The 27683-nt window shown below is 44.7% G+C and overlaps 1 protein-coding gene across 4 annotated transcripts in view; it reads right to left on the bottom strand.

Annotated features, from left to right (window-relative positions):
- Positions 1-27683, bottom strand: part of LOC147458868 (Acyl-CoA N-acyltransferases (NAT) superfamily protein) — a 70764-nt gene that overhangs the window by 20087 nt on the left and 22994 nt on the right. For 3 of the 4 annotated variants that reach the window (XR_015187804.1, XR_015187805.1, XM_086510286.1), the window contains exons 3-6: positions 14891-14983; positions 14718-14805; positions 14475-14607; positions 14358-14396 (exon numbers count right to left, since the gene is read on the bottom strand). Coding sequence is in view for 2 of the 4 variants with exons in the window: in XM_086510286.1 (XP_086366412.1) it covers positions 14358-14396; positions 14475-14607; positions 14718-14805; positions 14891-14983 (353 nt within the window). In the remaining 2 variants the exon portion in view is untranslated. The remainder of the gene's footprint in view (positions 1-14357; positions 14397-14474; positions 14608-14717; positions 14806-14890; positions 14984-27683) is intronic. The other variant, XM_086510287.1, reaches the window with a different exon arrangement.

Raw genomic sequence — 27683 nt, 5'->3', positions numbered from 1 at the left:
TCAATTAAATTTGACACGTTTTCTGGTTATAGAGATGCTTTGAAGGCTTTGTCTCTCATTAGCAGTTTGACATAGCTTTCTCAGGAGGGCGTTACTCAAAGCACTCCAAGATTCGGAGGGCTTCTTCTTACTTCAAGGGAAATGCTCGCACTTGGTGGTCCACGCTTCTATTGAACAAGATAGCGCCAGTTAAATGGTTGAAATTTAAAAGGCTTTTAATTTCTTCTTGGTTGACTCGAGAGTACGAACGCGATATACGAACTGCTTGGAACCATCTTCAGATGACCAAGAAGGTTACATTGGACGCATATTGCGAGAGATTCTGGAGCTCTTTTCTACCAGCCTCTTCATTAAAGAAGATCTCGTTCAAAGAACAGATTGAAACTTCCTACAAAGATCCGAGATCGCTGTTTAGAGCAAAAGTCAGATTCCATTCAAGAACTGATGAGTCGTGCGAAACGGGGTTTTGCCATTCATTCAAGCAATTTGACTTTCCCCACAGATGAGATCATGACGCAGAGAACTGAACAGACTTCGGAAAATGAAAGTAGAAAGAAGAAGAGCACCCCAGAAACGAAAGAAAAGGATGCATGACCCCAGCTCACTCGTCGAGAGAGGATCAGCTATATCAGAGAGGGGAAGTGTTTTGAATGCGGGGAAACTAGGCATATCTCCGCGAAGTGCCCTGACAAGGCACCGGATGAACAGGATGAAGAAAGGCCAAAAATTTCCAAAGCAGCTGAGGGACATGGCAGAAAAGACAGATTAAAAAAAAAAAGAGAGAAATGGTACCACCATGCGTGGGACCCGAACCGAACCAACTGAATGAAAGTACAAACTTTGCCGTTTTTAGGGCAAAGGGAACGATCAAAAAGCTCTTTTGAAGGAGCCAAGGCCAACTTCTTTTCACTTGAATTGGTGGCTCGATTTGGAATTACGCCCGACAAGCTGAGGCCACAGGCAGAGGTAGTTCTAGCGGCACCCGAACGGGATGTTTCCATTACACCGATCATTTTCAAACTTCGTTTGCAATGACAGGGGTGTTTAGGGCACGAGGATTTCTACGTAATTTCCTTGGGAGGTTGTGACGTCCTACTCGAAATCCCTTGATACCACAAGAACAACGCCGTGGTTGACTACCGGGTCGAGAAAGCGACTTTGACAAAAGAAGGACTCAGAGATTATACTTAATGAACTTTAGTTTCTTCACTCACTTTTGGAAAGAACTGAACAATGAATGAAAGCCTGCCAGGCGAGTTGCCACCAGTTCATCCTGAGGATCATACCATTGATCTGATACTTGGAACCACATCACCGAACCGGCCACCTTACCGTGTGAGGCGAGCCCTGAGATACACCTGTTCGGGACACATTGTCTCAGCAGCAGAAGTGCAGATGGACCCGGCCAGGATAGAGATTATCCGTGATTAGTCCTTTTCTTGTGGGGATCCACAGAAGTGACTGCCTTTCAGGAACTGAAACAGAATTTGACTACACGACCAGTTTTTGACTTTGCCGGATTTGTAGAAGTCGCTTGAAGTATATTGTGATACTTGTGGTTGTAGTCTGGATGCGGTTTTAATGCAAGAACTTAGAAGGCCAATGTCATTGCCTATGAGAGCCGATTGTTTTCAAGGCCGGAAATTGACAGTACAGATATGTGAGAGAGAGCTTTTAGCGGCTATCCATGCTCTTACTTAGTGGCGATAGTACCTACTCGGAGCCGATTTTACGGTTTTCAAAGATGGTTGGAGTCTATGCTACTTCTTGTCACAGAAGCAGCTATCGGAAAAACAGATGCAGTGGGCAAACATCTTGTCACAGTTTTTACTTCCGGATTGTCCATGTTCAGAGACAGAAGAAATTGGTGGCGATACTTTGTCCCGGAAACCGTCGGTTCTGGCTATTTCCACGATACATCATAGAAGCTTCGAGGATATGGTCGGTCAGTACGCCACAGATATAGATTTTGCAAATGTATTCAGTTCAATACAGTATGGGGAGGTAGTAGCGGACTATTCCATTTTGGATGTCTACTTGATAAAGAAAACCATTTGCTACCACCTTGAAAGGGGTAGAGAGATACTTCTTTTGGCCGAGACTCAAGAAGGACGTGGACGAGTTAGTGCGCAGTTGCTTGGTATGCCAGACGGTCAAGTTTGACAGGCATAAAGCACAGGGATTGTTACAACCTTTACCCATACCCACCCGCCCATGGAAAAGTATTGCAATGGATTTCATCTCCCGACAACACAGCGTGGGCACAATTGTTTATTGCCCAAATCTTCAGATTACATGGCATGCCTGAGACAATTGTCTCCAACAGAGACCCCAAGTTCACGAGTTTGTTTTGGACGGCTATTTGGGAGAACATACGCACGAGGTTGCAGTTCTTGTCATCGTTCCACCCGCAGACTGACGGGCAATCAGATTGCTAATTCAGTGGTACTGGATTTGTTGAAGTCTTCTTTGTTGGATCAGAAGACTACATGGGAAAGATTTTTTCCTTTGATGGAATATGCCTACAAAAACACGATAACTCTTTGATGGGGAAGGTGCAGTTTGAGATTATTGAATTTGCTACGAAGGTTCCACCCTTCCTTAGCACGAAAGATAAGATTTTTCTTTGAAGCAGACCAGTCACGAGGGACTTGGTTCGGAAGGCTTTCGAGAAACCTCTAAAAAGGTAGCAGATCGACTTTGTCGTGATTTGAAATTGAAGGAGAGCTATTGGGTGCTCTTACATTTTGGGAAGGCACGCCCGCAACAGAAAAAGGGAAAGGAGCAGCTTCTTTGAAAGCTTAGCATGAGATAGTGTGGACCTTTCCAGATTTTCCGAAAAGATAAATGATGCCTCCTTTGGACTGAAGCTGCCAGAATACTTGGAGGATTCACAATGTTTTTCATGTGAGTCTCTTGAAGCCTTTTGAAGGCGATGTGCCCGATAATGAGCAACCCGAAATGGACAAAAACAAGCAGATACTCGTTCCAAAACAGAAATTGGCACAGAAAGAAAGAAGGTAAAGAGAAATGACGATTCTTGGTTAAATTCAAGACCGACTCCGCATTGGATGCAAAGCGAATGGTGGAGGAGGACCTAGCAAATACTCCTCAGATTGTGAAACTTTTACCTTGAAGCTTTTGGTTTAGCATAGGCTATTCCAAATGGAACCCCGAATTCAGCTTGGCCGGATATCTGGTGCATTGGGTATGCACAAGAGGGAAGTTACTCCGCTCCTTTGTCAACAGATGCCTCGATTTTTGATACTACAGTCACTGATGTCTCTTTGAGCTTCAGGGATACTAAGAGCTGACAGTATTCTGTTGTATGACTATATGAAATGGAATTCCGGATATGAAACTCATTTGTTTTTGCCTTGTTTAAGTGCAGAAACTGATAGACGAAATGACTGCAGCATTTTGGTCTGAATGATCTCGATAGACATGGTTGCAATAGGGATTAGTCAATCGGGCATCTATGGGGTCTTGAGTGGATCTAGATGCAATTGCATTGCCGATAAATCATGGTCTGAGATCCGAGTGAATGTTGAATGTGATTTGTCATGTGATGTCCTATGATGTCAAGTGATGTCCTGTGATGTAATTGTCGATTGGTACATGTGCTAGATGTGTGTTCCTAGTGCCTCGGTACTAACAATCAATGTCTGCTAAGACAGTTTATGCCTTCTGTTTGTTTTGCACGCGTAATCGAGGGCGATTACAATGCTTTCAAGAGGGGGGTATGTCACAAATTGGTGACGTGGCTGCCCAGTACACACACACACTCCCCCATGGCAATGGACCCCCGGAAAATGCAGGGTATGCTGACGTGGCACTCTCGTACAGAACATCCGGAAATTGCGGCACAGTTTGCGGACCAGCCACATGGTAGTGTACAGACGTTTGCGGCAGCAACTGTACGAAAAAAGCAAGGACAGCTCTGCGGCAGATTTGGCCCAGCTTTTGGCTACGCAAAGTTGCTTTGCTTTTCTACGCAAGAGGAGAGAGAGGGCTTTTATTTTAAAGCCTTACTTTATTCTTTTTTACCAAGCCTTGTGAGAGAAAAGATTGAACATTCTTTATTTTTACAAAGCTTTTGATTTTGAAGCTTTTCGAGCTCTGCTTTTAGCATCCCTTGTAACCTTTAAATAAGTGGGAAGCCTAGAGCATCTGGACGTAGAGTCTGAGAGTGAGCGATTCCCACTCGCTTGTACTTTTGCAACAGATTAATACAAAAAGAAATGCCGAAAAGGGCGCCAATCTTTGGGGTCAATATCTCTAGGCACGGAACTCCATCGGGCCAGTGTCGAATCAATTGTGCACTGTGAACTGTTTTGAAGTAAACTCTTGTGGTGTTGTGGTAGAATCTCGACTTGGAGTGTCCAAGTCTATTACATATTTAGCAATCGCATCTAGATCCACTCAAGATCTCATAGATGTCCGATTAACTCATCCATATTGCAATCACGTCTATCGAGATCTTTCAGACCGAAATGCTGCAGTCATTTCGTCTATCAGTTCCTGCACTTAGACAAGTCAACCAGTATCATATTATCGGGAATTCCAGTTTCTAAAGTCATACAGCAGAATACTGTCAGCTCACAGTAACCCTGACACTCAAAAGAGACATCAGCGACTTTAGTATCAAAATCAGGGCAATTTGTTGACAAAGGATTGGAGCGACTCCCCTCTTGTGCATACCCACTGCACCAAATTCCGCCCAGCTGAGTTCGGGGTTCAATTTTGGAATAGACTATGCTAAACCAAATGCTTCAAGGTAAAGGTTCACAGTCTGAGGAGTATCTGCCAGGTCCTCCTGGCACCTGCTCCATCCACTTCGCATCCAATGTAGGACAGTTCTTGAATTTAACCAAGAACCGCCTTATCATTTTACCTTTTACCTTTCATTCTTTATGTGCCAAAATCTGTTCTGGAACGAATATCTCCTCGTTTTCCTCCACTTCGGGTTGCTCATCAGGCTCCCCATCATCGGGCACATCGCCTTTAAGAGGCTTGGAGACATCATTTATATTTTTGGAAATCTGGAAAGATCCACAGTATCTCATGCTAAGCTTTGGAAAAAAAACCGCTCATTTCCCTTTTTCTTTCTCAGGCGTGCCTTCTCGTAAGAGTACACAATTGTTCTCCTTTCATTTCAAATCGCGACGATGTCGTCTGCTCCCTTTTCTGTCTTTCCTGAGATTTCTCCAAAGCCTTCCGGACCAAGTCCAAGTCCCTCGTGAACTAATCGGCTTCAAAAGAAAATCTTATCTTTCGTGCTAAGGAAGGGTAGAACCTTCGTAGCAAATTAAATAATCTCAAATGGCACCTTCCTCATCAAAGAGTTGATCGTGTTATTGATGGCCGATTCGGTGGTGTGCTTCCAGGTATCAAATCAATGGTATGATCCTCGGGACGAGCTGATAGCAACTCGCCTGGCAAGCCCTCTGAAAAACAATCGGCATGAGTGTGGAGAAAAATCTTGGCGTTCTTTTTTTTCGATGTCAAAACATTCGACCTTCAATCATCATTCAGTTCTCCCAGAAAATGAAGTAAAGAAACTGAATTTCATCAAGTACAATGGCGGTGCCCTTCATTTGTCAAAGTCGCGTTCTCGGCCCAATAGTCAACCACGGCGTTGTTCTTGTGGTACCAAGGGATTTCGAAGAGGATGTCACAACCTCCCACGATTTACGTAGAAGTCCTCGTGCCCTAAACACCCCTAACATTGCTAACAAAGTTTGCCAATGATCGGTGTAATGGCAACATCCCGTTCGGGTGCCCCTAGAACTAACTCCACCTGTGGCCTCAGCCTGTCGTGCGTAATCCCAAATCGAGCCGCCCAATGGTCCATTCAAGTGAAAAGAAGTGGGTCTTGGCTCTTCCATCAAAGAAAATGAGGGCTTCCTGATCTTTCACTTTGCCCTAAATGCGGCAAAGTTTTGAACTTTCATTCATCTGATTCAGGTAGGGCCCCCACGCAATGTGGTACCAATTCTGCTTTCATTTGCCTTTTTTTCCACGTTTCTCAGCTGCTTTTGAACTCTCTGGCCTTTCTTCATCTTGTTCTTTCTGTGCCTTTTTAAGGCACTTTGTGGAGATGTGTCCTATTTCCCCGCATTTAAAACACTTCCTCTCTTTGATGTAGCTGGCTCTTTCCCAAGGAGTGAGCCAAGGTCGTGCATCTTTATCTTTCTGATCTTGGGGACTCTTCTTCTTTCTACTTTCATTTTTAGAAGTCTGTTCCGTTTTCTGCATCATGATCTCATTTGTGGGGTAAGTCAGACAGCCTGAGTGTATGGCAAAGCCCCATTTCGCATGACTCATCAGTTCTTGAATAGAATCTGACTTTTGCTCTAAGCAGTGATCTCGGATCTAAGTAGGAAGTTCCAAGGTAAACCGCTCAATCTGTTCTTTAAACGAGATCTTCTTAAATGAAGAAGCGGGTAGAAAAGAGCTCCAAAATCTCTCGCAATATGCGTCTAAGGTAACTTTCTTGGTCATTCGAAGATGTTTCCAAGCAATTCGTATGTCGCGTTCGTACTCCTGAGTCAACCGAGAAGAAATAAAAAGCCTTTTAAATTTCAGCCATTTAACTGGCCCTTTCTTGTTCAATAGAAGAGTGGACCACCATGTTCGAGCATTTCCCTTAAAAGTAAGAGGTAACCCTCCGAATCTTGGAGTGCTCTGAGTAATGTCCTCCAGAGAAAACTATGTCAAACTACTGCATGAAGGCCAAAGCCCTCGAAGCATCTCGGAATCCAAAAAAAGTGTCAAATTTAATTGATTGTCCACCTTCTTTAAATTCTCAACTTTCTTGCTTTTATCCTCCAGAAAGTCATACTGGTTGGCTTTATAGAAATTCTTCTTCTTTGCATAAAATCTGTGATCATCGGAGTCCGAACTATCCGAAGACGAGTCCTTTGTAGAACTGTCAGAAACTGGGCGAAACCTAGGCTTCTTTGCCTTTTTCTTGCCCTTTCCGAAGCTTTGCTTTTTGCTTCGCTTTTTCCCTTTTCTGTCTTCTTTGCTCGAGTCAGAAGAGCTAGAAGAACTGCCAGAAGAAGAAGAAGAAGAAGAAGAACTAGATACTCCTTCAAATCTGACATGCTTTTTTTGCTTTCTTGCCGAGGCAAAAGCAGATTGACGACCCAAATAACCCGCGAAGTCAGTTCCTTTCTTCTACTTTTTGTCGTGCTTTTTGGCTCTGTTAATTGCGTCAAAAAGCTGGGTAATTCGTGTATCAACCGCCTCTTCCAATTCTTGCTTTGTAAACATCCTCGGAGTAGGAGGTTGTTTGAGTGCCGGTTTGGGTGGCTCCGTGGTTTGCTGCCACTGTGAGTGCACCTCGTCGAAGGAGGTTTGGGTCAAAAAATTTGCAAATTTTGGGTCCTTTGTCACAAAGTGATGACGTGTCTGCCCGAGAGCATGCGGGAAACCCTAACCCTGATTGCTGCTGAAAACCCTAATTCTGCAAGCCCTAGCCCTACAACCTGCAAACCCTAAAATCTGCCAGAAACCCTAACCCTAACCCTAAAAAGCAACAGATGATTTCTGGATAATGCGCTCGAATGCTGACGTGGCAGCGTATGGAAAAAGCGGAAGTTACGGCGCTGAAATCTCAGCTTTTGGCGACGCATATTGGATATGAGAGAGAGAGAAGATGAATTGCTTTATTTTAATAAAACTCTCTTGTGAGAGAGAGAGAGAGAGAGAGAGAGAGAGAGAGAGAGAGAGAGAGAATTTTTGCTTTTGAATTTTGCAGCTTTTGGGGCACTGCTTTTGGCATCCTTTGTAAAAACTTTAAGTAAGTGGTTTTAGGTTCACTCTGCAGAGCATCTGGACGAAGAGTCTCAGAGTGAAACCCTAACCGCTCTCTTGTACTTTGATCGTTAATTAATACATAAAGAAATACCGAAAGGGGCACCAGTCTTTGGGGCCAATATCTCTAGGCACGGAACTCCGCCGAGCCAGTGCAAATCTATTGTGATCTGTGAATTGTTTTGAAGTGGTTATTTGGTGCTATCGTGATTGATTCTTGACTTGGAGTGTCCAAGTCTATTACATCCTTCGCGAAATTTATCATCATCTTTGTTGCATCGTCAACCAATTGTCACGCTCCATCTCTTCAATCTCCACCTGAGTAGGCCGATGCGGGCCGTACTCCTCGTGAGAATCTTCTTCGTGATCTCTTCCCGCATCCCCAGATGCACACGAAGTAGACTGATCTCTGTTTGAATCCATAAGTGTCGCGAGAAAAGGATCGGATTTCCCAGTAGAAGAGAAATCGGCCGCGCTCTGATACCACTGTAACAAACTTGGACACTCCAAGTCAAGATTCTACCGCGACACAGCATAGATTCACTTCAAAACAGTTCACAGTTCACAGTTCACAATTTATTCGACATGGCCTGGCAGAGTTCCGTGCCTAGAGATATTGGCCCCAGAGATTGGCGCCCCTTTCAGTATTTCTTCTTGTATTAAATCTGTGCTCAAAGTACAAGGGAGTGGGAGGGTCTCACTCTCAGACTCTGCGTCCAGATGCTCTGCAGAGTGGGAGCCCTGCCCACACTTATAAAGGTTTACAAGGGATGCTAAAAGCAGAGCCCCAAAAGCTCTTACGCTTTTCCAAAATAAAGCAATTGAGTCCAAAAGCTTCTCAAATAAAGCAAAGCCTAATAGTTGCGTAGGAATTTTTCCCTGCTTTTTCACAGCGCAAAAGCTGAGATTTCGTACAGCTACCATATTATGCGTCGAGATTTGCAGAGGCTGCCGTACAGCCTTGCCACGTCAGCATTTCTGCCACCTTTTCTAGGACTGCCTGCCAGAGAGAGTGTGTGTCTGATGTGTCACCATGCCACATCACCAGTTTGTGACAACCACACCTTCCTCTACACTATGACACTTGCATAGTGGTAACAAAAGGCGGTACTCCTGCAGTAGTTGAGGCAACCTAATTTTGTCTCTCTCACAATGATCTTCCATGGTTAAAATTTTGAAGGATTTGGAAGGAGGATTGGCATTCACACATGTCGTTGATTATAATTTTCTATTGTCATTGGAGACTATCTTCAAATTTCCTCAATGCACGGAGTTATACTTTAAAGAAAGATGTGAGCTAACTGCAAGCAAAGATTGTCTTGAAGGCTTGCCATGGCATGAGGTTTGGTAGACAAAGAACTCCATCATTGCATCGCATTGTCCTTGAAGAATGTTGTTGCACAAGAGATCTTGAATTTCTTTGCCAAGAGAATAGGTGTTGTCAAACTATTGGAGGAACTGCGAGGCTTTCATCTTGCTTCTATCACTAGAGAAAGTAAAGAACTTGACCGTAGAGCCACCATCCTTGAAAGTCTCTGGTTGAGGAGGAGGAACTTGTTGCAAATAATATGAAAAATAACCATAGGTGTAAGTTGGTGTGGTGATGGAGGTAACAGAGGCAGAGGTGGTGCAAGTGGAGGTCCTACAAACATATGACAAAAAACATGGCGAAGTGATTTAGTAGCAAAATCTCCCAGATCTTGTGTTGAAGCTCTTGATCTGTCGGGTGGGTTAGGAGGTAGGACTTATGGCACAATTGGGGCATCATATAATTCACAAACTATTGGAAGCTCTGCAAGTGAGGTCAAGTGCCTTGTGGATGCTTGGGAAGCAACTCCTATGACTCATTGACAAGAAACCTCTCATACCACTATAACTAAACGACGCCAGATGCCGAGGGGAAAACAACTAATACAAACTTTTGAACTACTAGAAATAGAACTTCAAAAACTAGAAACAAACTTAAACAACACGAGTTGACCAAGAGGCGGAATTTATCTTCGCACAGTATTGGCCCTCAAACAGACACTCTTGAAGACATTTCTTTAAGTCTTGGTATTGTGATTTCATATTTCATGGAATTTTGGGATCACACCTCTATGGTGGTCGACATATTTTGTATTTTGATATTGAGGACTGTGCCCTTGAGACGAACAATGTCATAGAGATTCTCTATTCCATTTACTTAGAGAGAGAGAGAGAGAGAGAGAGAGAGAGATTTCATTATCGTCCACGGAGGTCAGATATGACCGATGAGACCAAAACAAGTATTACATCTGGTTTTCCGAGCATTAGATACATATCAGTTAGGGACTGAGGGTCCATCTACAGGTGAAGGGAAAAGGAAAAGAACAGAAACAAAACATAAGGAGGGTCAAGTGGAGGTGGAGCTCGCTTGGGAGTTCGGAACTCTTGGATGATGGCTTTACCGCCACGGTAGACTGCCCATTTACCTTGTTTACAAGCTTCATGCATCTTCTTAAGCTCGCTTGCCTTAAGCTTGAGTCGATTTGTGGTCAATTCTTCTGCGATCCAAAGCTTTTGTCCCCTTGAGGCGATAGGATTGACGTAGCAGCCTCGTCCGTTCTTCTTTGTTTTTGAAAGTGAGGATGCATTGACCAAGTGGCACACGCCTATGCGTATCATTCATCCAAGAGATAGTGTCGGGCCCGATGTTGATTGGTTGAAGAATGTCATTGAGCTTGGTGATGGCTTCTTCGAGTGTGTCCTCCTCAGTGCACCATGGTGAGCAAAGCCCTCCAATCCGAATTTTGAGGCCGAGGGCTTCTTGTAGCCGGCATTCTTGTGAGGCTGCTTGTATTCCGCTATCAATCTTCTTATGTATTGCTTCGTGGTCTTCTTTTTGAGCTGTCTTGACAGTCTCAGTGAGAGAAGCTTCGACTTCGTGTGTTTTTGCAAGCAAACTTTCGCTCTCCTTTGCCTGTCTCAAGTCTACTCAAGTGTTCTTTGAGTTGAGCATTCTCCATAAGAAGTTCTTGGATCTCAGCCTCTAGGGCCGTGAGCCTTGCATCTTGGCGAGTGGTGGGATCTTTCTTGGGCGTAGCTACCACCGCAAGAAAACTCTTGCGTGCACTAGAAATCGGTGTGTTGAAGAAGGACATTGGAGTTTTTGATCCTACAGGGAATCCAAAATCTCTGTTATGAAGCCCTCCACAGAGCAAGGAAATCCAAAATCTTTGTTATGAAGCCTCCACAAAGCAAGGAAAACGTTCTCTCTTTGGTTGGTTGTGCTTGTTTTTTGGGTAAAGCTGTGGGAACAAAGTCCTTTGAGTTTGAGATAGGCCTGAAGATGCAATTGGTCAATAGACATTATGTAGAGTGGTCTGCACCTTTGAAGCAGGGCCAAGCCTATGGCTCGTCAAGACAAAGCGGCCCTCGACGAAGGAGGGCCAAGCTTGTAGTTATTCGTCGGGTTGAGAGAGAGAAAGAGAGAGCGAGAGAGAGCTGTAGGTCCTCACAACTCACAAGATTCAAAACCAGAAGGTCGAGTGAGCTGGAGAGTTGCATTCAAACCAGTAGGTCGAGTGAGCCGGAGAGATGCTAGTCGAGTGGGCAAACGAGTTGCATGTCGGATCTCGTTCTGTGATAGTGGAGGGCCTTGAGGGCTTAAACGTCCCTCCACAAGCCCGCCCTTGAGCCTGGGAGGGACAAAGGGTGTAAGGTCTAGGGTTTTGTTAAATCTGCAGAGTTGAGAGAGAGAGAGAGAGAGAGAGAGAGAGAGAGAGAGAGAGAGAGAGAGGATGGCAAGAGAGGAAAAGAAGTGTGTATGTGTGTTGTGCGTGATATATACTATAGGTGATGCAGATACTCTTGATGCCAGCTTTACTAAAGCCGAAATGCACAATAGTTTGTTACATCTTGGTCATTGGAAATCACCTGGATGGGATGGTCTTACGGTTGAATTTTCCTTCGTTTTTGGGAGTCGCTTAAGCAACCTCTACTTTTCATGATAAATCATGCATGGACTACACAATCTTTGCCACAATTGTGGAAAGGACTGGTGAAATTGTTACCCAAGCAGGCACTGTTTGAATCCTTTTCACATTGGCGTCCCCTTACACTTATGCCGATCATTTACAAATTGTTGTCGAAAATGATAGCTACACGTATTAAGGATCACTTATTCTCTGGCATACATCCGGCTCAATATAAATTCATTCCTCGCCGACAAATTATGGATAATATTGTCAACGCTTTCATTGGAATTGAGTATGCAAAATATACTGGACAAGATGTACTTGTTATGCAAGTTGATATAGAGAAAGCGTTTTGACACTGTTCATTGGGAATTCATTGCACAAATAATGGTGGCATTGGACTTTGGGTCCAGAATGCGTCGTGTGGTCTATTTTCTTTCTGAGCATAGTCAATCTGTCGGAATAATTGATGGTGAGCTGACTCAATTATGGGATCTTGGTCGTTCGGTCAGGCAAGGATGTCCTTTGAGTGCCATGTTGTATGCTATTGCTACACATCCTCTGTTATTGTATTTGGACTCCTTGGCACCATCTGGCCATTTGCATGGATTGGCATTGCCATGTCGTTCTCATTTTGTGGCACCAACGTATGCGGATGACTCCATGTTTTGGCCTCGAAATCAACCTGAAGATGTTCGATGTATCATGGAAGCTCTACATGTTTATGGAGTGGCTACATGTTTGCATGTGAACTTTCGAAAATCTAAATTGTTGTCGTTGCATCAAATGGATTGGCACTCTGTATTATGGCCAAGTGAGATTGTGAAGCCTGATCAAATTGTGACACACCTTGGATACCCACTGGCTTGGTCGGTGAACAATTGCCAAGTTATTGGATTGGGTTGAGAATAAACTTAAGTCTAAATTACACTATTGGAAATTGTCTACTTGGCCGTTGCATGTAAGACTTGGGATAGCAGTCTATTTTGGTGGCATATATACAATTTTTCTTGCCATTGTTGCATTGGCCACCACTTCGTCTTCGGGCCTTTATGTCTCGAATTTTAGAGCACTTTTGATCTACTTGCTCTGAGAAAAAAGGCATGTGATTGCTCGCAATGGATAAGTTGTGTACTCCCAAGCGTTGTCGTGGTCTCCATATTCTACATTTGTGTTCTCATGTTACAGCAAGGAAGGCCACTTTGTTATTGAAACTGATAGAGCAAAAACAACCATGGACGCAAATGATGGCATTTCTGTGTTCTAGTGCGGTTTCTACCCCAGCTTTTGGCCATTGGCAACCTTCATATTGGGATGTGTCTTTGGTAAATTTGAAGCCAAAATACCTGGATGTCCCCTTGCTTCCAGTCTTGTGGCTGATTGGAAATAGTTACGCAGGACTTTGGCATGGTAGAGATAATGTGAGTGGCTATTCGCTTCGATTCGAGGGTCTACATTGGAGTCTGGTTTTTCATCAGACTCTTGTTTAGCAGTCTCCTAGACAAGCTTACTTTCTCTCTCAGAAAGGTATTGAAAGGATATCAGATGTGCTTGATGCGGATGGACAGGTGCTCTCGTTCGGTCAGGCTGCTAATAATTTTGGACTTGGAATGCACTACAGGCACATGTGGAGCACCATTAAGGATCTAGTTGATTCTATTTCTCCTATTCCTCCGCTGGTTGCGGAGGACCAAATCTTTGACTGCAAAGAAGGTGTATTGCTATTTGCAGTCATCCTCTTGGATAAAAGAACACTGTAACAAGGCGTGGAATATGAATAAGGATGCTACATGGTGGCAAAGTAAAGTTATGAAAGTGTGGCATGCAAAGCTGCCTTTAACGGAGCGATTGTTTATGTGGAGATGCATAATTGGGGTGCTTCCAGCGGGCAAATTTTTGTGCTCCAAAAGATTGGCCTCCTCGCGATGTGTTCGTTGTGGTGCAGGCATTGAGAATATTCCACATTTATTGTGGTATTGTTCTCGTACGCAATAGTTTGTGGATTGCATCTCTACAGCTCTTCCCACGCGTTTCCCTAGAATACATTTTGGTAGATTTTCTGGCTTTATGGAGTTCTTTCACCATTACTTTGGCCGTATTCATACTTTTTTGGCTGGGTTACATTCTGGGTGCTATGGACAGTGTGGAGAGCACATAATTTCCTCATGTTTCAGCAGATTCAAGTGGAGTATGTATCCTTCTTCAAAACTTCTCTTCGTCAATCTCTTCAAGTTGCCTATGAGTTGAATGAGCTCCCCTTCAGTCATTACGAGCTCTACTTTGACTCTTTCTGATTTACCGCTTGTAATATTTTCTATGGGTTTTCCTCATTTTGAGGTTTCCCATTAGTAATTCAAACTGACATTACTAAAAAAAAGTGTGTGTGTGAGTGTGTGTGTGAGCCTAATCTTAATCACAAAAAGCAATACAAGAAAAGCAAGAACAAGACATTCAAACATCCAGGTTTTCATAAACAAGCTGCTAATCTACATAAAACGAAAATGTGTCATAGAACGTTCAATAATGATCAACTCAGATTTAAAATTTACGCCTCGTCATGGCAATCAACTACTACATTTGCTTATGAAAATATAATACCTGATTAAAAACAGCACTATGACTGACATCTTTGAACGCCTGCAGAAACAAGGAAATAATGACACATGAAGTGAATAGCTAACTACATGATGTGCCTCATAGCAGTAACAGACTTACTAGACTCCTGAAGAGGTGAAGGGAAGCAAAGTTGGTGTCCCCAATCTTCGCTTGAAACTTTGAGATGCTTAGACGCTCAATAGCGTAAGCCATCATCAGTTGCACAGCTTCTCTACCAAAACCCTTTCCTCGACTGAGCCCATACGAATTTATCCCCTCCAGATTATATGGACCAATAAGAATAATTAATATCCAAAATCTACTGGAATTAATTAAACAAGGTCTTTCAAAACAACAGTCTACCAATCTGATTCGGCAATCATAATCTCAATTTCAGCAGTAAATGGCTCCTCAACATCGTTCATATACAGATTGACATCCCCCACCATGGCTGCCAAAAAATAAATAAGAATAAACTTCAGAAGATAGTGCAGATAAGACAGCTCCAGCAAAGTTCTAACTTCCCAATCGGATACCTTTCCTGTTAGTTACCAAGTAAAGAGGTAATAACCAAATGCTTTTGTACATCATGGGTCCTTGACATAACCTCAAACTGTCAATTGCAAATCCTGCTCACTGTCCAAATTAGTCAAACGTAGCCCTTAATTTCTTGAAACCCATATGGGTGCAGTTTACTGGGATCCATACTTGGAGTGGGTTACATGCAATGCCATCCATTGTTAGACATTTAATGGCTAAAGATGTCAAATAAAGAAGATCCCTTGTCTGTAAATTTACATTAATAAAAATATTGAAGCATCTTTCAGGATCAAGTAGTCTTAACACCAACACCAAGACTAGTTATATGACAAAAAGTGATCAAAAAGAGCATGAGTACATGCTAAAAGAGAATTATGAGGGGCATTTAAACGCTGAGCCTTTTTGTGACTTGGTAAACTCCATAAAAAACAAAGAAAGATACTGTGAGATGAAACATCTTGGGAGCATAACACAGGGTCCGACAAACGTGACGTCCAGTCCCGTCCCCTCCAGTCCGGTGATCTCATCCGTCCCGTCCGGTGGTTTTAACGGCCATCACAAAAAAGCCTCAAGCTCTCTATTGCATAAACCTCTCAAGCTCAAGTTTCAACCCTCAAGAATCTAGCCCTACATCTCTCAAGTGTTCTATCAATTGTCTAACTGTCTCAAGTGTAAAATTTAGGCTTAAGAATTGCGTGTTTTTATTTTCAAACGTATGTAACGATGTCGTACGACATAGAATTTTCTAGTTTGATGAGTACCGCACATCTTCGTACGTGGACAAAACGTGCGTGATCATACGAGACCGCCCTAGCCTAACTCAACAAAGAAGAGATTGAAAAATAAAGCATCCATATCTATTACCTAGATGAATTAACGAAAAGTTTAATCGGCCTTCAAAGAAAACTGCTAGTTATAGACTTATGGTACTCATCCACAATACAAAATAGCCACATCAGCTCCGTGATGAATCCAAGAAAAGCCCCAATTCACCTTTGAAGGAAAGAGCAAATGTTGACGCTGAGATGTGTGCTTGAAGTGCAAAGATAACCAAGGGGAGTTCATGGTTGACCTCAGCTTTGACAATGGTTCGCTGCGAGGTGATGGCGTGACTTGGACTTGAATGCTAATAACAAGCATGAACAGAATAGAAGCTTGACAACACAGCATCAAACATAAGTACTCAAGACAAGGCAAACAAAGACAATGAGATAGAAGGCTAGAGTTTGATTGGTATCATATGAGCATCTTTGTATACAACGCGCAAAGCCTACACTAAACTAATGACTAGCTTAAGCTCTAGTATTGCAACCCCACAGAATGAAGGAGTCCTCTGGTTTTGTAATCACACATTGGCGCGCACTTCCACTCTTGGCTTTGATTCCGCAGCTTGATTCTTGCTATAACTTTGGTTGGCTGCCTTCAATTGATTCTCGGTTGCTAAAGTGACATTCACACACACCTAACTAAGGCCGCCAAGCCACTTACATTCAACATTCCTTCCTCGCTTTCTTGAACTCCTAGGTCTTCTTGAATTCCTAGGTGATACTGAATTCTTGAGTGTTGTGCATAATCTGGTATGGAATATTTACTTTTGATGGAGATGTGGTGGGTGAACGCTAATAAGCTAATATGCAATACCAACCTATCTAGACTCATTGGGCAGCACCAAATGCTTAATTTGGTGATGGGGAGTCCGGCACTTGGTCATGTCGATGCCCCACCAAAAGGTTAAGGGACAATCGTCCCTACAAATTCCAGCTGAGAATGGCAATCTTCAGGGCCATGGGAAGATCCTCTATGAGACCGCGGGTGGACAGGCATATTGATCTCCTCCCAACCTCCCTACTTATAGCCCTTGGCTCTTGCAAGTAGGACCCCTTAACCATATGCCCTTGCCCTTGGCTCCTAGTCGTACCCTTGTCCTGACATTACTGCCCCCTTGGAGAAGGGTTTTCATCCTCGAAAACAAAAGTGGAGATATCTTTGTAAGAACACTATTGTTTTCCATAGTGGCACCTCTCTCGGAGCCAACTGTCCATTTGACCAATACATGTTGCACTAGGAGGTTGGGCGCCCACCTTGGGCACTCATATATATGGGGGCAGGGGGGTACACATTTCATTATCATCTGATCATTGCACGGGTCTTCTGCTCTGGTAGTCATGGGGGGTTGATCGCCCCCTCATCCACACACAGCGTTTTGTGTTGTCTACTCTCTCTCTCTCTCAGTTCTCCTCTCTCACGCTTCCGCACACGTGCACCCTCACATGGTATCAGAGCTTAGGCTCTCCATTGTCCGGGCGCACCTTCCGCATCAAGTACTCCTCCCAAGGAGACCAGCCAGCTACAGCAGCGTTCGATCGCGAAGAACCTGCGTTTTCAGCCCAGCGTTTTCAGCCCATCTGCGTTTTGGGCAGCAGAAAACCCTAGCATTTTTTGGAGGCTGCTTGCGTTTTTGCTCTCCCTTGGTGGTGATCACCTCCTGGCTGCCAGTGCTGGCCCTTTTGGGCCCTTTTCAGCCCTCCAACGGCTGTGCATACACAGATGAACCTTTCCCCAGACCCTCTGCACCGCTCTGGACCATGCCGGGAGCGTACCAGACGCTGAAAATTACTGGACAGCAGCGTTTTCATCACCCCGCAGTTGTGTTTTGGGTGGACAGCAGCCTCTTGGCTTGTGTTTTTTACAGAGGATGACGTTGCTACCTCCTGCCAGGACACCATCCGATGGTGGTCCATGCGGTCTCTCAGTGACTGCTGCAGTACACAGTATCTTCGACATCGGCTTGATCATCTACAAGCGTACGATCCTTGGGAGATCCATTCATTCCAGCCATCATTCCGTGGTTGCACACTCCAGAGGGGGTGGTGACTTGTGGTTTGCTATGCACAGTGACAGGGAACGGGCAGAACGGTAACGTTCCGTACCGAAACAGCGTTCCATTCGACGGGTTCAGGAACGGACAGACATTCCAGATGAGTCACGTAACAACAGAACGGTCGGAACGGCCTGCCGGAACGAGGGGAACGGGTCGGAAGAAGGGGGGGGATTGAAAAAGTGGGCGGCAGATTTGAATTTTAACGGGCGGCAGTTTTCAAATTTTGAAAACGAGCGGGCGCCAGCCTGTTTGGGGGCGGTTCGCACTTGAGCTTGCAAGACTCCTAAGGGGAGGGGGGGGTGTCTTTCTTTCTATAAAAGCTCACCCTCACCCCTCACACTTTCATACACTCTCAAGCTTGAGCCTTGAAGCCACTCTCTCGAGTCTCACCCTCCCTCTCAAGCTTGAAGCGCCGAGCGGCAAGCCACTCTCTCTCTCTCTCTCTCAAGCTTGAAGCCACAAGCTCTCACGCTCCATCCCTCTCGCAAGCTCTCAAGCTTCATCCCTCTCACAAGCTCGCAAGCTCCATTCCTCCATCGCATCACACTCTCAAGATCCATCCCTCTCAACTTTCAAGCTCCATCCCTCCATCGGACATCCCTCTCTCTCGAGTTTCAAGTCTCAAGGCTCAAGCCTCAAGCGTCATCAATATGGCACAAGCTTCCGCATCACATGAAGGTCCCTCGGTTGTTAAGAGAGGAAAGAAGGATGAGCCTTCATGGTGGGATGAGGTGCACTCCGAAGTCTTGGGCAAAGACGGCGGTGCAAGATCATTGACGTGCAAACTATGTGGCTTCCACCGCAAATCCAGGACAAGCAAGGTTCGAGCACACCTCCTTCACGTAGTGGGGGAGCAAGTGAAGCATTGCAAGAATGTGACGGCCGAGAAGAAGAAGGAGCTTGAGATCAAGGATGCCATTATGAGAGCCAAAGCAAATCATTGACCCAAGCGGCAAGCCATTGACCCCAATCACTTGGTTTTTCCTTCTCCTACCACTCATTCGCAAGCTTCCATTGGAGGTAGTAGTGCGGCGGCTCAAACATCATTTCAAACGATTTCACCCTCTCTTCCCACACATCGCTAACGAACTCTAGATGCGTCATGGGATCCAAGAAAGGAGGAGGATGTGGGTGCCTCCGTTGCCCACTTCTTTTATCACGACCATATCCCTTTCATAAAGGCTCGGTAAGTTCCAAGTTCTCAATGCTCATACATATTATGACCATAACTAGTATGTCCATTGTCCATTGAACATTGTTTTGACTCTTGACCTTTGTGACATGTACATTGTATAGGTCCGGACTATTTCAAGGCGATGTGCACAAGGATTGGGGATTATGTGCCACACTACGTCCCACCCACTTTAGAGGCCCTCCGTACTACTCTTCTTGATAGAGAGAAGGCCGTTGTGGAGATGGCAGCCGTAAATATGAAGCGACAATGCGCCAAGTATGGAGTGACACTCATTGCAGATGGATAGAGCGACACCAGGAGGAGATCCATTCATGAGCTTGTGCTTATTGCAAGGGAGAGATGTACTTTGCCCACTCACATGATGCCACAGAAACAGGGAAATCCGCCGATGTGCTTGCAGGAGAGTGGGCATCTGCCATAGAGATCATTGGCCCAGAGGTGGTGTTGCAGCTTGTCACTGATGGGGAGACATCAAACAGGGCAGCCGGCGCCATTTTGGAGGGCATGTATCCCCGCATCAAAGTGTCATTTTGTATGGCACATTGCCTCAACAACCTTTTAAAGGATATAGGGCGCCTACCTTGGATTGAGCCACTCATTACAAATACGTCCAAGCTAGTGTCCTTCATCAACAATCACAATCTCCTTCGTGCTGCATTCTTGAAGCGGTCAGGGGACGGTTCTCTTGAAGTATTGTGAGACCCGCTTTGCGAATGTCAAAGTGCAGTGCGGCAGACCCCCATCAGTACGGAGTACACTTCCTCATCCTATGCAGGTTCAATCGCAGGGATCTTATGTGCAGGCAAGTCAAAGGATCCCCAGTTTTGGGAGTCATTGAAGACTATAGACAAAATGGTGCAGCATGTACTCCACTTGCTTCGAGTAGTTGATGGCATGCAACCTTGCATTGGCAAGGTTTATGAGGCCATGGATCGTAATGGTGGAGGCCCTCCAAACACTTGAGCCAGATGTAGACAGGTTTGAGGAGATTAGCTAGCTTTGTCAAAGCAGATGGGACTCCTATGCTTCCCCTTTCCATGGTGCGGCTTTTGTGGTGGATCCAGAGTTTCAAGGTGCAGGGCAGAAGCATGATGGGGAGGTGACCAAGCAATGGAACGAGAGAGCACTGACCCCAAACCTTGGCGCCCCTTTCAGTATTTCTTCATATTACTTGAACTCGGTACAATGCAGATATTCACGCTCTGCACCTTCACCCAGAAGAGTTCAAGAGAATGAGCCCTCTACACATATTTAAAGGCCCTTGGCCTTGAAAAGCAATTACATGAAAAGCATTCAAACCCAAAAGCTACCAGCACAAACTATGGAAATCCGTAAAATCTGCCATGTCAACAATCAGTGTAAAACACGAAAATCCGTACAAGTGCCACGTCAGCGTGTCAACGTAAAATACGAAAATCCGTACAGGCTACCACGTCAGAAGTGAGCGCAAAATTCGGCCTGCCAATACAATTGCCACGTCATCATCTTTTATGCTATCTGCATGTGCTGCTGATTTTAATCTCTTTAGGTCACTTAGGCCCCATGGAACCGGGTCTCATAAGTTGGTGGGAACTCCTCTTTAAAAAATAGGCCACTCGGTAAGACTTTCAAGTTGGTAAAACTTCTTCTGCTGCTTGTTCTAGGATTTAGGCTCCTCGACCAAGATCTGCAAGTTGGCTCCGTTCTTCAGTGGCTTGACACGTCAGAAGTTTGTGACAAATACCAATATGGGACCGCAAGTGGACAGGCATCTTGATCTCCTCCCAACCTCCCTACTTATAGCCCTTGGCTCTTGCAAGTAGGACCCCTTAACCACATGCCCTTGCCCTTGACTCCTAGCCGTACCCTTGTCCTGACATCCGCCCTGGCAAGACTTACTGAGATTTCTCACTCTCACATGCTGGGCTCGAAAAGGCAGAACTTTGAGAGGCTTTACCATGTGCAGTGTGCGGGGCTGCTTGATGCTTCACTTTGCTGTTGTCACCTAATTGGTGTGGCCTAGGTCTTCTCCTCTTGATTGGTATGCTCCATCCCCACATGCTGCTTAAACTTGTTGTGTGCTCTACGTGTTCTTCAACTGCCAGAGACTTCATCAAGAGGCTTCGCTTCTTGGCGCAGCTTATTGTAAACAAGTTGGATGTCATCACTAGTGATCTTTTCAGGTGCTCCCAAATTACTGGGTTCCAATTTTTCAATAATATTCAATTTCTTTCAATTTCTTGCCCAATACTAGGGTAGCTTGAGCTCTATTCGAACCATTGTCCCCCTGACCCTAGCTAGCAGAGGGCATTGATAAGCTAATAAGCTGTGGCCACCCATCCTCTTTCCAAACTATGGTTGTGGTGGATGCGAAAGTGGACCGGAATGTCCATGGTAAATTTCTTTACAAGCATTCTTTGAGTCGACACGGTGGTTGCATTAGATCATTGCACAAATCATAGTAGGCTATGCGGGTGTTCCTGCCAATTCATGAATCTCTGGGACAAGGTGTCTGGCATTCTTTGGACTCTTGACTATCTAGCAACTCAATCATTATCTCAAGGTTGATGTGAACATAATGTACATGGTGGAACCATACGTTTTGTGCGTTGTTCCGAACAAGAAAAAAATATAGGTACATTATATGTACCATTGGCGAGAATTTTTAGAATATTTACAGCCAACATCTTCAAAGACATAACACATGGTACATTTAGAGACACACATAGTGGCAGAGTTCCACAATCATCATTAATAATATCATCATTGTCTTGTGTCGCATGGCACATTTTTTAAGATTTCTACCTTAGCAAGCACAGTGGTCGTAGGCTAATGTGGCAAAACTCCCTTGGTCATTGTGTCCACTGCCTTGAATGCTGGTTATCTAAAGGACAAATAGGAACTCTCTGTCCACTCATTTCAGCCCCTAAACTGGCGGCCCCCTTTTTTTAATCCGTACGTACAAATCATTCCGTACACATACAGATCCATACAATATAGTCCATACGGAACAAAACAATCGGTACAATAGAATATGTACAGTACAAAACGATCCGTACGTATATACGGAAACAACCTTGCAATACCTTTTCATTGTCCTTCATCTGCACCCGCCATTCATTGGATCTTTCCACTAACTTTACATAAGCTTCAGCGTCCAAGCGTTCCAGCATGTGTGGAAATAGGGCAGAGTGGAATGCAGGCAATTCCTAAGGTTCACGTGTCGTTACATGGAGGAGAGAGGGAGTGTTAGGCATTTGCCCAACCATCTGCTTGAGGAGTTGCATCTCCTATTTAGAGATAGAATGCCATTATTGCAAACAATGCAGTAGTAATCCACAAGTTCTTGCTGATTTGAGGGTAAGGGAAGTTCCTACACATGTTGATCCTATAGTTCCTTTCATAGTTGCACGCAAATGCATTTGGAAATGTGTGCAGCTGGCTGGAGTTTGTGCCCTGCAAAATATGGGTAAAAACGGCCCACTTACGATTTATTATGCGAGCACGCCCATCTTTACCATTTGGCTTTGCATCGTGGGTTTATTACACGATGTGGGAGCCCTCTATTCTCTATGCATGCGCCCCTTTGAAGTTTGTATTGCAGCTTTGCAAGCTCCAAGCCCTTGACTGCTCCAAGGCTCAAGCCTCAACCCTCATCCCTCAACTAGGTCACCTCCTCAACATGCCTAGTGTTATTGCCCACCTGCTAAAGCTAGGTTTGAGTGTGTTACGAGTGATCTTTGAACGCTGGAATGGGAAAACCCCCGGGTCCGGAGTGGAAGTATGTCACCCATCTTGCAAAGTGTGGAAGAGGGACGTGGCACAGCATGTGTAAATTTTGTCCTCACAAGTGGATGGGCGGGCCTCAACGCATACATGCTCACATTTGTAAGTGCCTCATACTACTATAGAGTGCTTATTTCTCATGTATTCACTTCCTTAAACTTAGAAATTTTATATATAACAAACACCAAAGAGAGTAGAGAGAGAATGAGGGTTGAAGATGGGTAAACTCCCTCCAAAGAAAAATGTATTTCTACTCAATCCAATTACTTAGGATTGAACTTAGATACAATCAACCTGATAGTGAGTTAAAGTAACTCACAATTGTAGATCGTGCAAGATGTCATATGTCATGTGTTGCTAAATGGACTATTTTTTAATTTTTCTGAGTAATTTCTATTTATTGAAATAAGGGTATTTAAATGGTACACTTGAATTGTAAAGGTTAGGAACTGTAGATCTATTGGAATTGATAAAAGCCATTAGGAAGGGACAACTCTGTAGTGTCACATGATGGGCCATCACGAAGGAGTTGTACTGTTAGTTCGGTGGGAGAGATCGGGAAGTGGGTATTCTTGATGCATCACATGATGGGTGACGGGGCATCGAAAAGGGAATATTCCATTGGTCTCGAAGGAAATTCGAACTGAAAAAAGAATACGTGTAAAGACGCAGACACAAGAATAAAGATGGGTTCTAAGAAGCTTTTCTTTAAAAAAGCGGAATATTTTTAAGTGATTTTTGGGAAAAGAAGATGCTTTCCCGCAAGAATCTCTGTCTACATTGCATTTGTGCCTGAGAACTGCATCTGATGTCTGAAATGTGACTATGTAAGCATCAGTTTTCAGCTCATATGTCACGTGACACATCCAACCCTGTGTGTCCGTGGACAAGCTACACCATAACAGGGTTCCCGTCAGTCCACTCAGTCTAGATTAGAAGTGATCTGGCACTTTTGTGAGTCTATTCGTAGACCGTGCATGCCCAGTCACTTAGTGTAGATGCATATCCTCTGGTTGCACACCGCATAAGCATAAGCATTTACATCAGATTCCATCAGAGTCAGTTTGGGGATTTTTCAAGTGACTTTATCCTATTTTTGACATTTTTCACTTATTTATTAAGTGACTTTTGTTGGGAACTAAGTAGGGCAAATTGGGTAAGTTAATATATAAGCAAACCCAAGTTAGCACAATTGGGCAGATGAGCAAGGAGCACAGCAAGCTTTTCAAGCACAGGTACTCCCTCCCTCTCTCAACAAGATCCATCCCCATCCAAGACCTAGCGCCATACCATCTCCCTCTTGGCGTTTTTCCTCCAACAGCCATCGCCATCAAGGTCTGCCTCCTTGGCGTTTTTCCCCACTACCGGCAGCCCCAACTCCAGCGTCTTGCTAACGCCAGCGATACCTGCAAGAGGCAGCGTTTTCAGCCATAAAACGCAGCCCAAGACCTGTTACAAGTCAGTGTTTTCAGCCTTCGACATCAGCCCCAAAAATGCAGCATGATCGTGCAAAGACCTCACCGTTTTTATCATCCATATGAGCCTCGACAAATCAGGGATTTTCAGCCATAAAAACAACAGCAAACAAATCATGTTCAGCCCCCCAAAGTGGTCTAGATTCTCAGCCATATTACCCCCTTTGTGGACAGCAGATAGAAGAGCATCGAATTCAGCCTTAAAGTCATCATCGTCATCATCGGCATAGTCCCCATTTGCATCAGTCCATGCATCATCATTGTACACCTTTGTGCAATCAAAAGTAGACCACTCTCGCCGACGAGTGGGGCCTTCGGAGGAGGGTTTTACAACCTCTCGGGTGTCGTATCTCTTTTCTCTCCTTCTCTCAGTCTCATACACTTGCACGCACAATATCCACTCACTTTGTTCGTGATCATAGCACTCTCCATAAAGACGGAAGGCTCTCTCCTTCCCTAGGAATTGAAAGGAACCTTGAGCAAATATAGATCACTAATCTTGAGAAAATACAACATTCATTCCGCTGCACCTTACATTGGTATCGGAGCTTTGGCAGTGTTCTGTATTACTCAAGGAAAGAACCACAAGAATTTTTTTGCTTGTTGCGGTCGCACGAACCCAAGTTTACTTGGGCGTGTCGATTCCTAATCGTGTTTTGTTGAAGAGTGACAAGAATCCCAAGAAAGAAGGGCTTGTCCAGCCTCCCCTTGTGTCTCTTTTCACTCATTGAGAGCGGACCGTGCACTTAGCGGCCGGCCAATCGATGTGAGGTGGGAAAAAGCAACCTTGGTGTGAGCGCAAGGCCGCCAAGGGGTGCGCCCGCAGAAAAGAGTAGAACTCGGGTGAAGAGAAGATCCTTCTCCAATGCGATTTGCAAGCTAAAGAAACCCTCAAGAACCTCAAGACCCTCAAGAACCAAGTTCCTCGTGAACTTAAGAACCAAAGATCATAGTGCATGGTCGTCACCGAAGCGGAATGGATACTTCGCATACAGGTGATGAGCATAAGAGAGGCGACGAAGGATTCTCCCCACCAGGAGATTTTTCCAACCCTCCCCCTTCGCCATCTACGCCACGAGTTGTTCTAACTCCTATGGAGATGATGGTCAAGTCAATGATGGACATGATGCTGGCACAACAAGAAGCGACTCCCATTACGATGGAATGAAATGAAAGAAACGCACTACAATGACAAGAAGCGACTCGCCTTACTTTAGAAGCGAATCGAGTTGCGTTAGCACAACAAGAAACCAATCGCCTTGCTTTCGAACGCGAGCGTGATGAACGAAATGAACGAAAAGCAGAAAGGGAGGCCGAGCGTGAAGCTCAAAGGGAGCTACGCACTCAAGAATTGCTTTCCCAAGTGCTAGCCTCAAAGACCAAACCACCCAAAGATCGTGGGAGTTCCTCAAGTGGTGCAAGCCACGATGCGGATTACAACAACCCAGTCACCGAAAAGTTGACTTTCAGTAAGTATGATGGTAAGATGGATGCTACGGTGATTCATTCTTGGTTGCATCAATTTAATGCTTATTTTGCGACAACTAAGAAAACAGGAAATAGCAAAGTTTTGACGACAGCTATGTACCTTGCCAGTGATGCCATCAATTGGTACCACGCATGGCAAGAGGCACAGCTAGCCGCGCACCTAGAGGAAGCTGACCAATTCACGTCCCTCTCTTTTAGTTGGGCTGATTTCCAAGACAAGCTCAAGGCGCGGTTTATGCCACCTCAGTACCTCGCACGATTGAAAGAGGATTGGCACAATCTCAAGCAACATGGTATGCCAGTCATGTCTTTTTCTAACCGTGTTTTGCAACTAGGCACTCAATTACGCAAATCGGATGATGAGCGCAAAGAGGCTTTTCTCTTTGGGTTAGACGAATACATCAAGTTTGATGTCGAAGTCTTTGACCCCGCGGATCTCAACAAGGCGGTAGCAATCGCTCTCTCCCAAGAGATGAAGCACAACAAGGGAAAGCCTAAGGAGAACAAGTCTTCTCAAGGGACCTCTCAGAATTCTCAGAACACACAGAATGATAAGAACGGTAAGAATGGTAATTCTTCTAGTCCTTCTTCCTCTAATTCCTCAAAAAAGAACTCTAACAATGAATCTAAGGGTAAAGCTAAAGCACATGCAAAACCTAAGCTAACCCCTGATGAAAAAGCTTCACAAGGAATTGAAGAATACATCACGGCTGAAGAACAAGTGATTTATGCTAAAGAAGGTAGATGTTTTCAATGTCACGTCAAGGGGCACATTAAGAAGGCCTGTCCTAAGACAGTCCTAAGACAGTCCCACCTAAAGAACCAAAGGCATCCATAGCTACCACAAGCTCTGTCACAACACAACCTGCGTCTTCTCCTGACTCTGACACACACATTGATGAGTCTCTCTTGAAGTGTTATGGTCATGTAAAGGGGCAGCGTTTTATCATATTGTTTGATCCAGGCAGTATGCATGATGTGATTAGTCCCCCTCTTGTTGAGAGAGCCTGCCTAGAGGTTAGTCAAAAATCTCCTCTCGAGGTTTCTGGCTTCACTCCTGGTATGGACTCTCTCATCACGAAAGAGTGCATTGATGTGATGTTTACCGTTCAACAAGCTTCTTTTCGTAGGAAATTTCTTGTGTCTCTTCTATCAGGATGTGATATGATATTAGGCATTAAATGGTTTTGGGAACTCAACGCTCTCATTGATTTTGAGGCTAACACTCTCATTTTACATGCCAAAATTGATTCCCCCCTCATCATTCGTGCTGAGGAGGGCTTGCATCCTTTGCCTCTCATCTCGCATGTGCAGGTAAAGCGTGAATTACGACGAGCAGCACAAGCGGCGTTCATTTATGCTACTCCAGTTTCCCAGAGCATTCAGGCTCCACGTAAGTATTCAGAGTTGTTTACGAAGTTTAAACATCTCTTTTTGCAGGATGATCTTCCACCTCGTCTCCCACCCGAGCGGCCGGAGGACCATCGCATCGAGCTTATGGAGGGAGCGTAGCCTGTCAGTAAGGCTCCCTACCGTTTGAACAAGTCACAAGAGGAAGAGTTAGAGCGACAACTCATGGAGTTGGTGGCTAAAGGATTCATACGTCCTAGTGTAAGTCCTTTTGCTGCCCCTATTTTGTTTGTTCGCAAGAAGGATGGTTCGTCTCGTTTGTGTGTTGATTACAGGGCATTAAACAAGATGACCGTCAAGAACAAGTTCCCGATGCCTCGCATTGAGTATATCCTTGATAGGCTCAATGGGGCAAAGGTTTTCAGCAAGGTCGATCTCAAGAGTGGATACCATCAGGTATGGGTATTCAAAGGCGACATTTTCAAGACTGTCTCTTTCGCACCGAGCGAGGGCAATGGGAGTATATTGTTATGCCTTTTGGATTGACAGGTGCCGTGGCCCGCATAGTTACCAGGAACGGGAAACCGGAACGGGAACGCGGAACAAAATGCCATTCCCTGTTACGAGTACTCACG

Source organism: Adiantum capillus-veneris, chromosome 4 (genome assembly GCF_014529385.1).
Source record: "Adiantum capillus-veneris isolate H3 chromosome 4, ASM1452938v2, whole genome shotgun sequence".
Taxonomy (NCBI): domain Eukaryota; kingdom Viridiplantae; phylum Streptophyta; class Polypodiopsida; order Polypodiales; family Pteridaceae; genus Adiantum; species Adiantum capillus-veneris.
The sequence above is the reverse complement of the archived record's forward strand: the minus strand, read 5'-3'. Positions and strand labels throughout refer to the sequence as shown.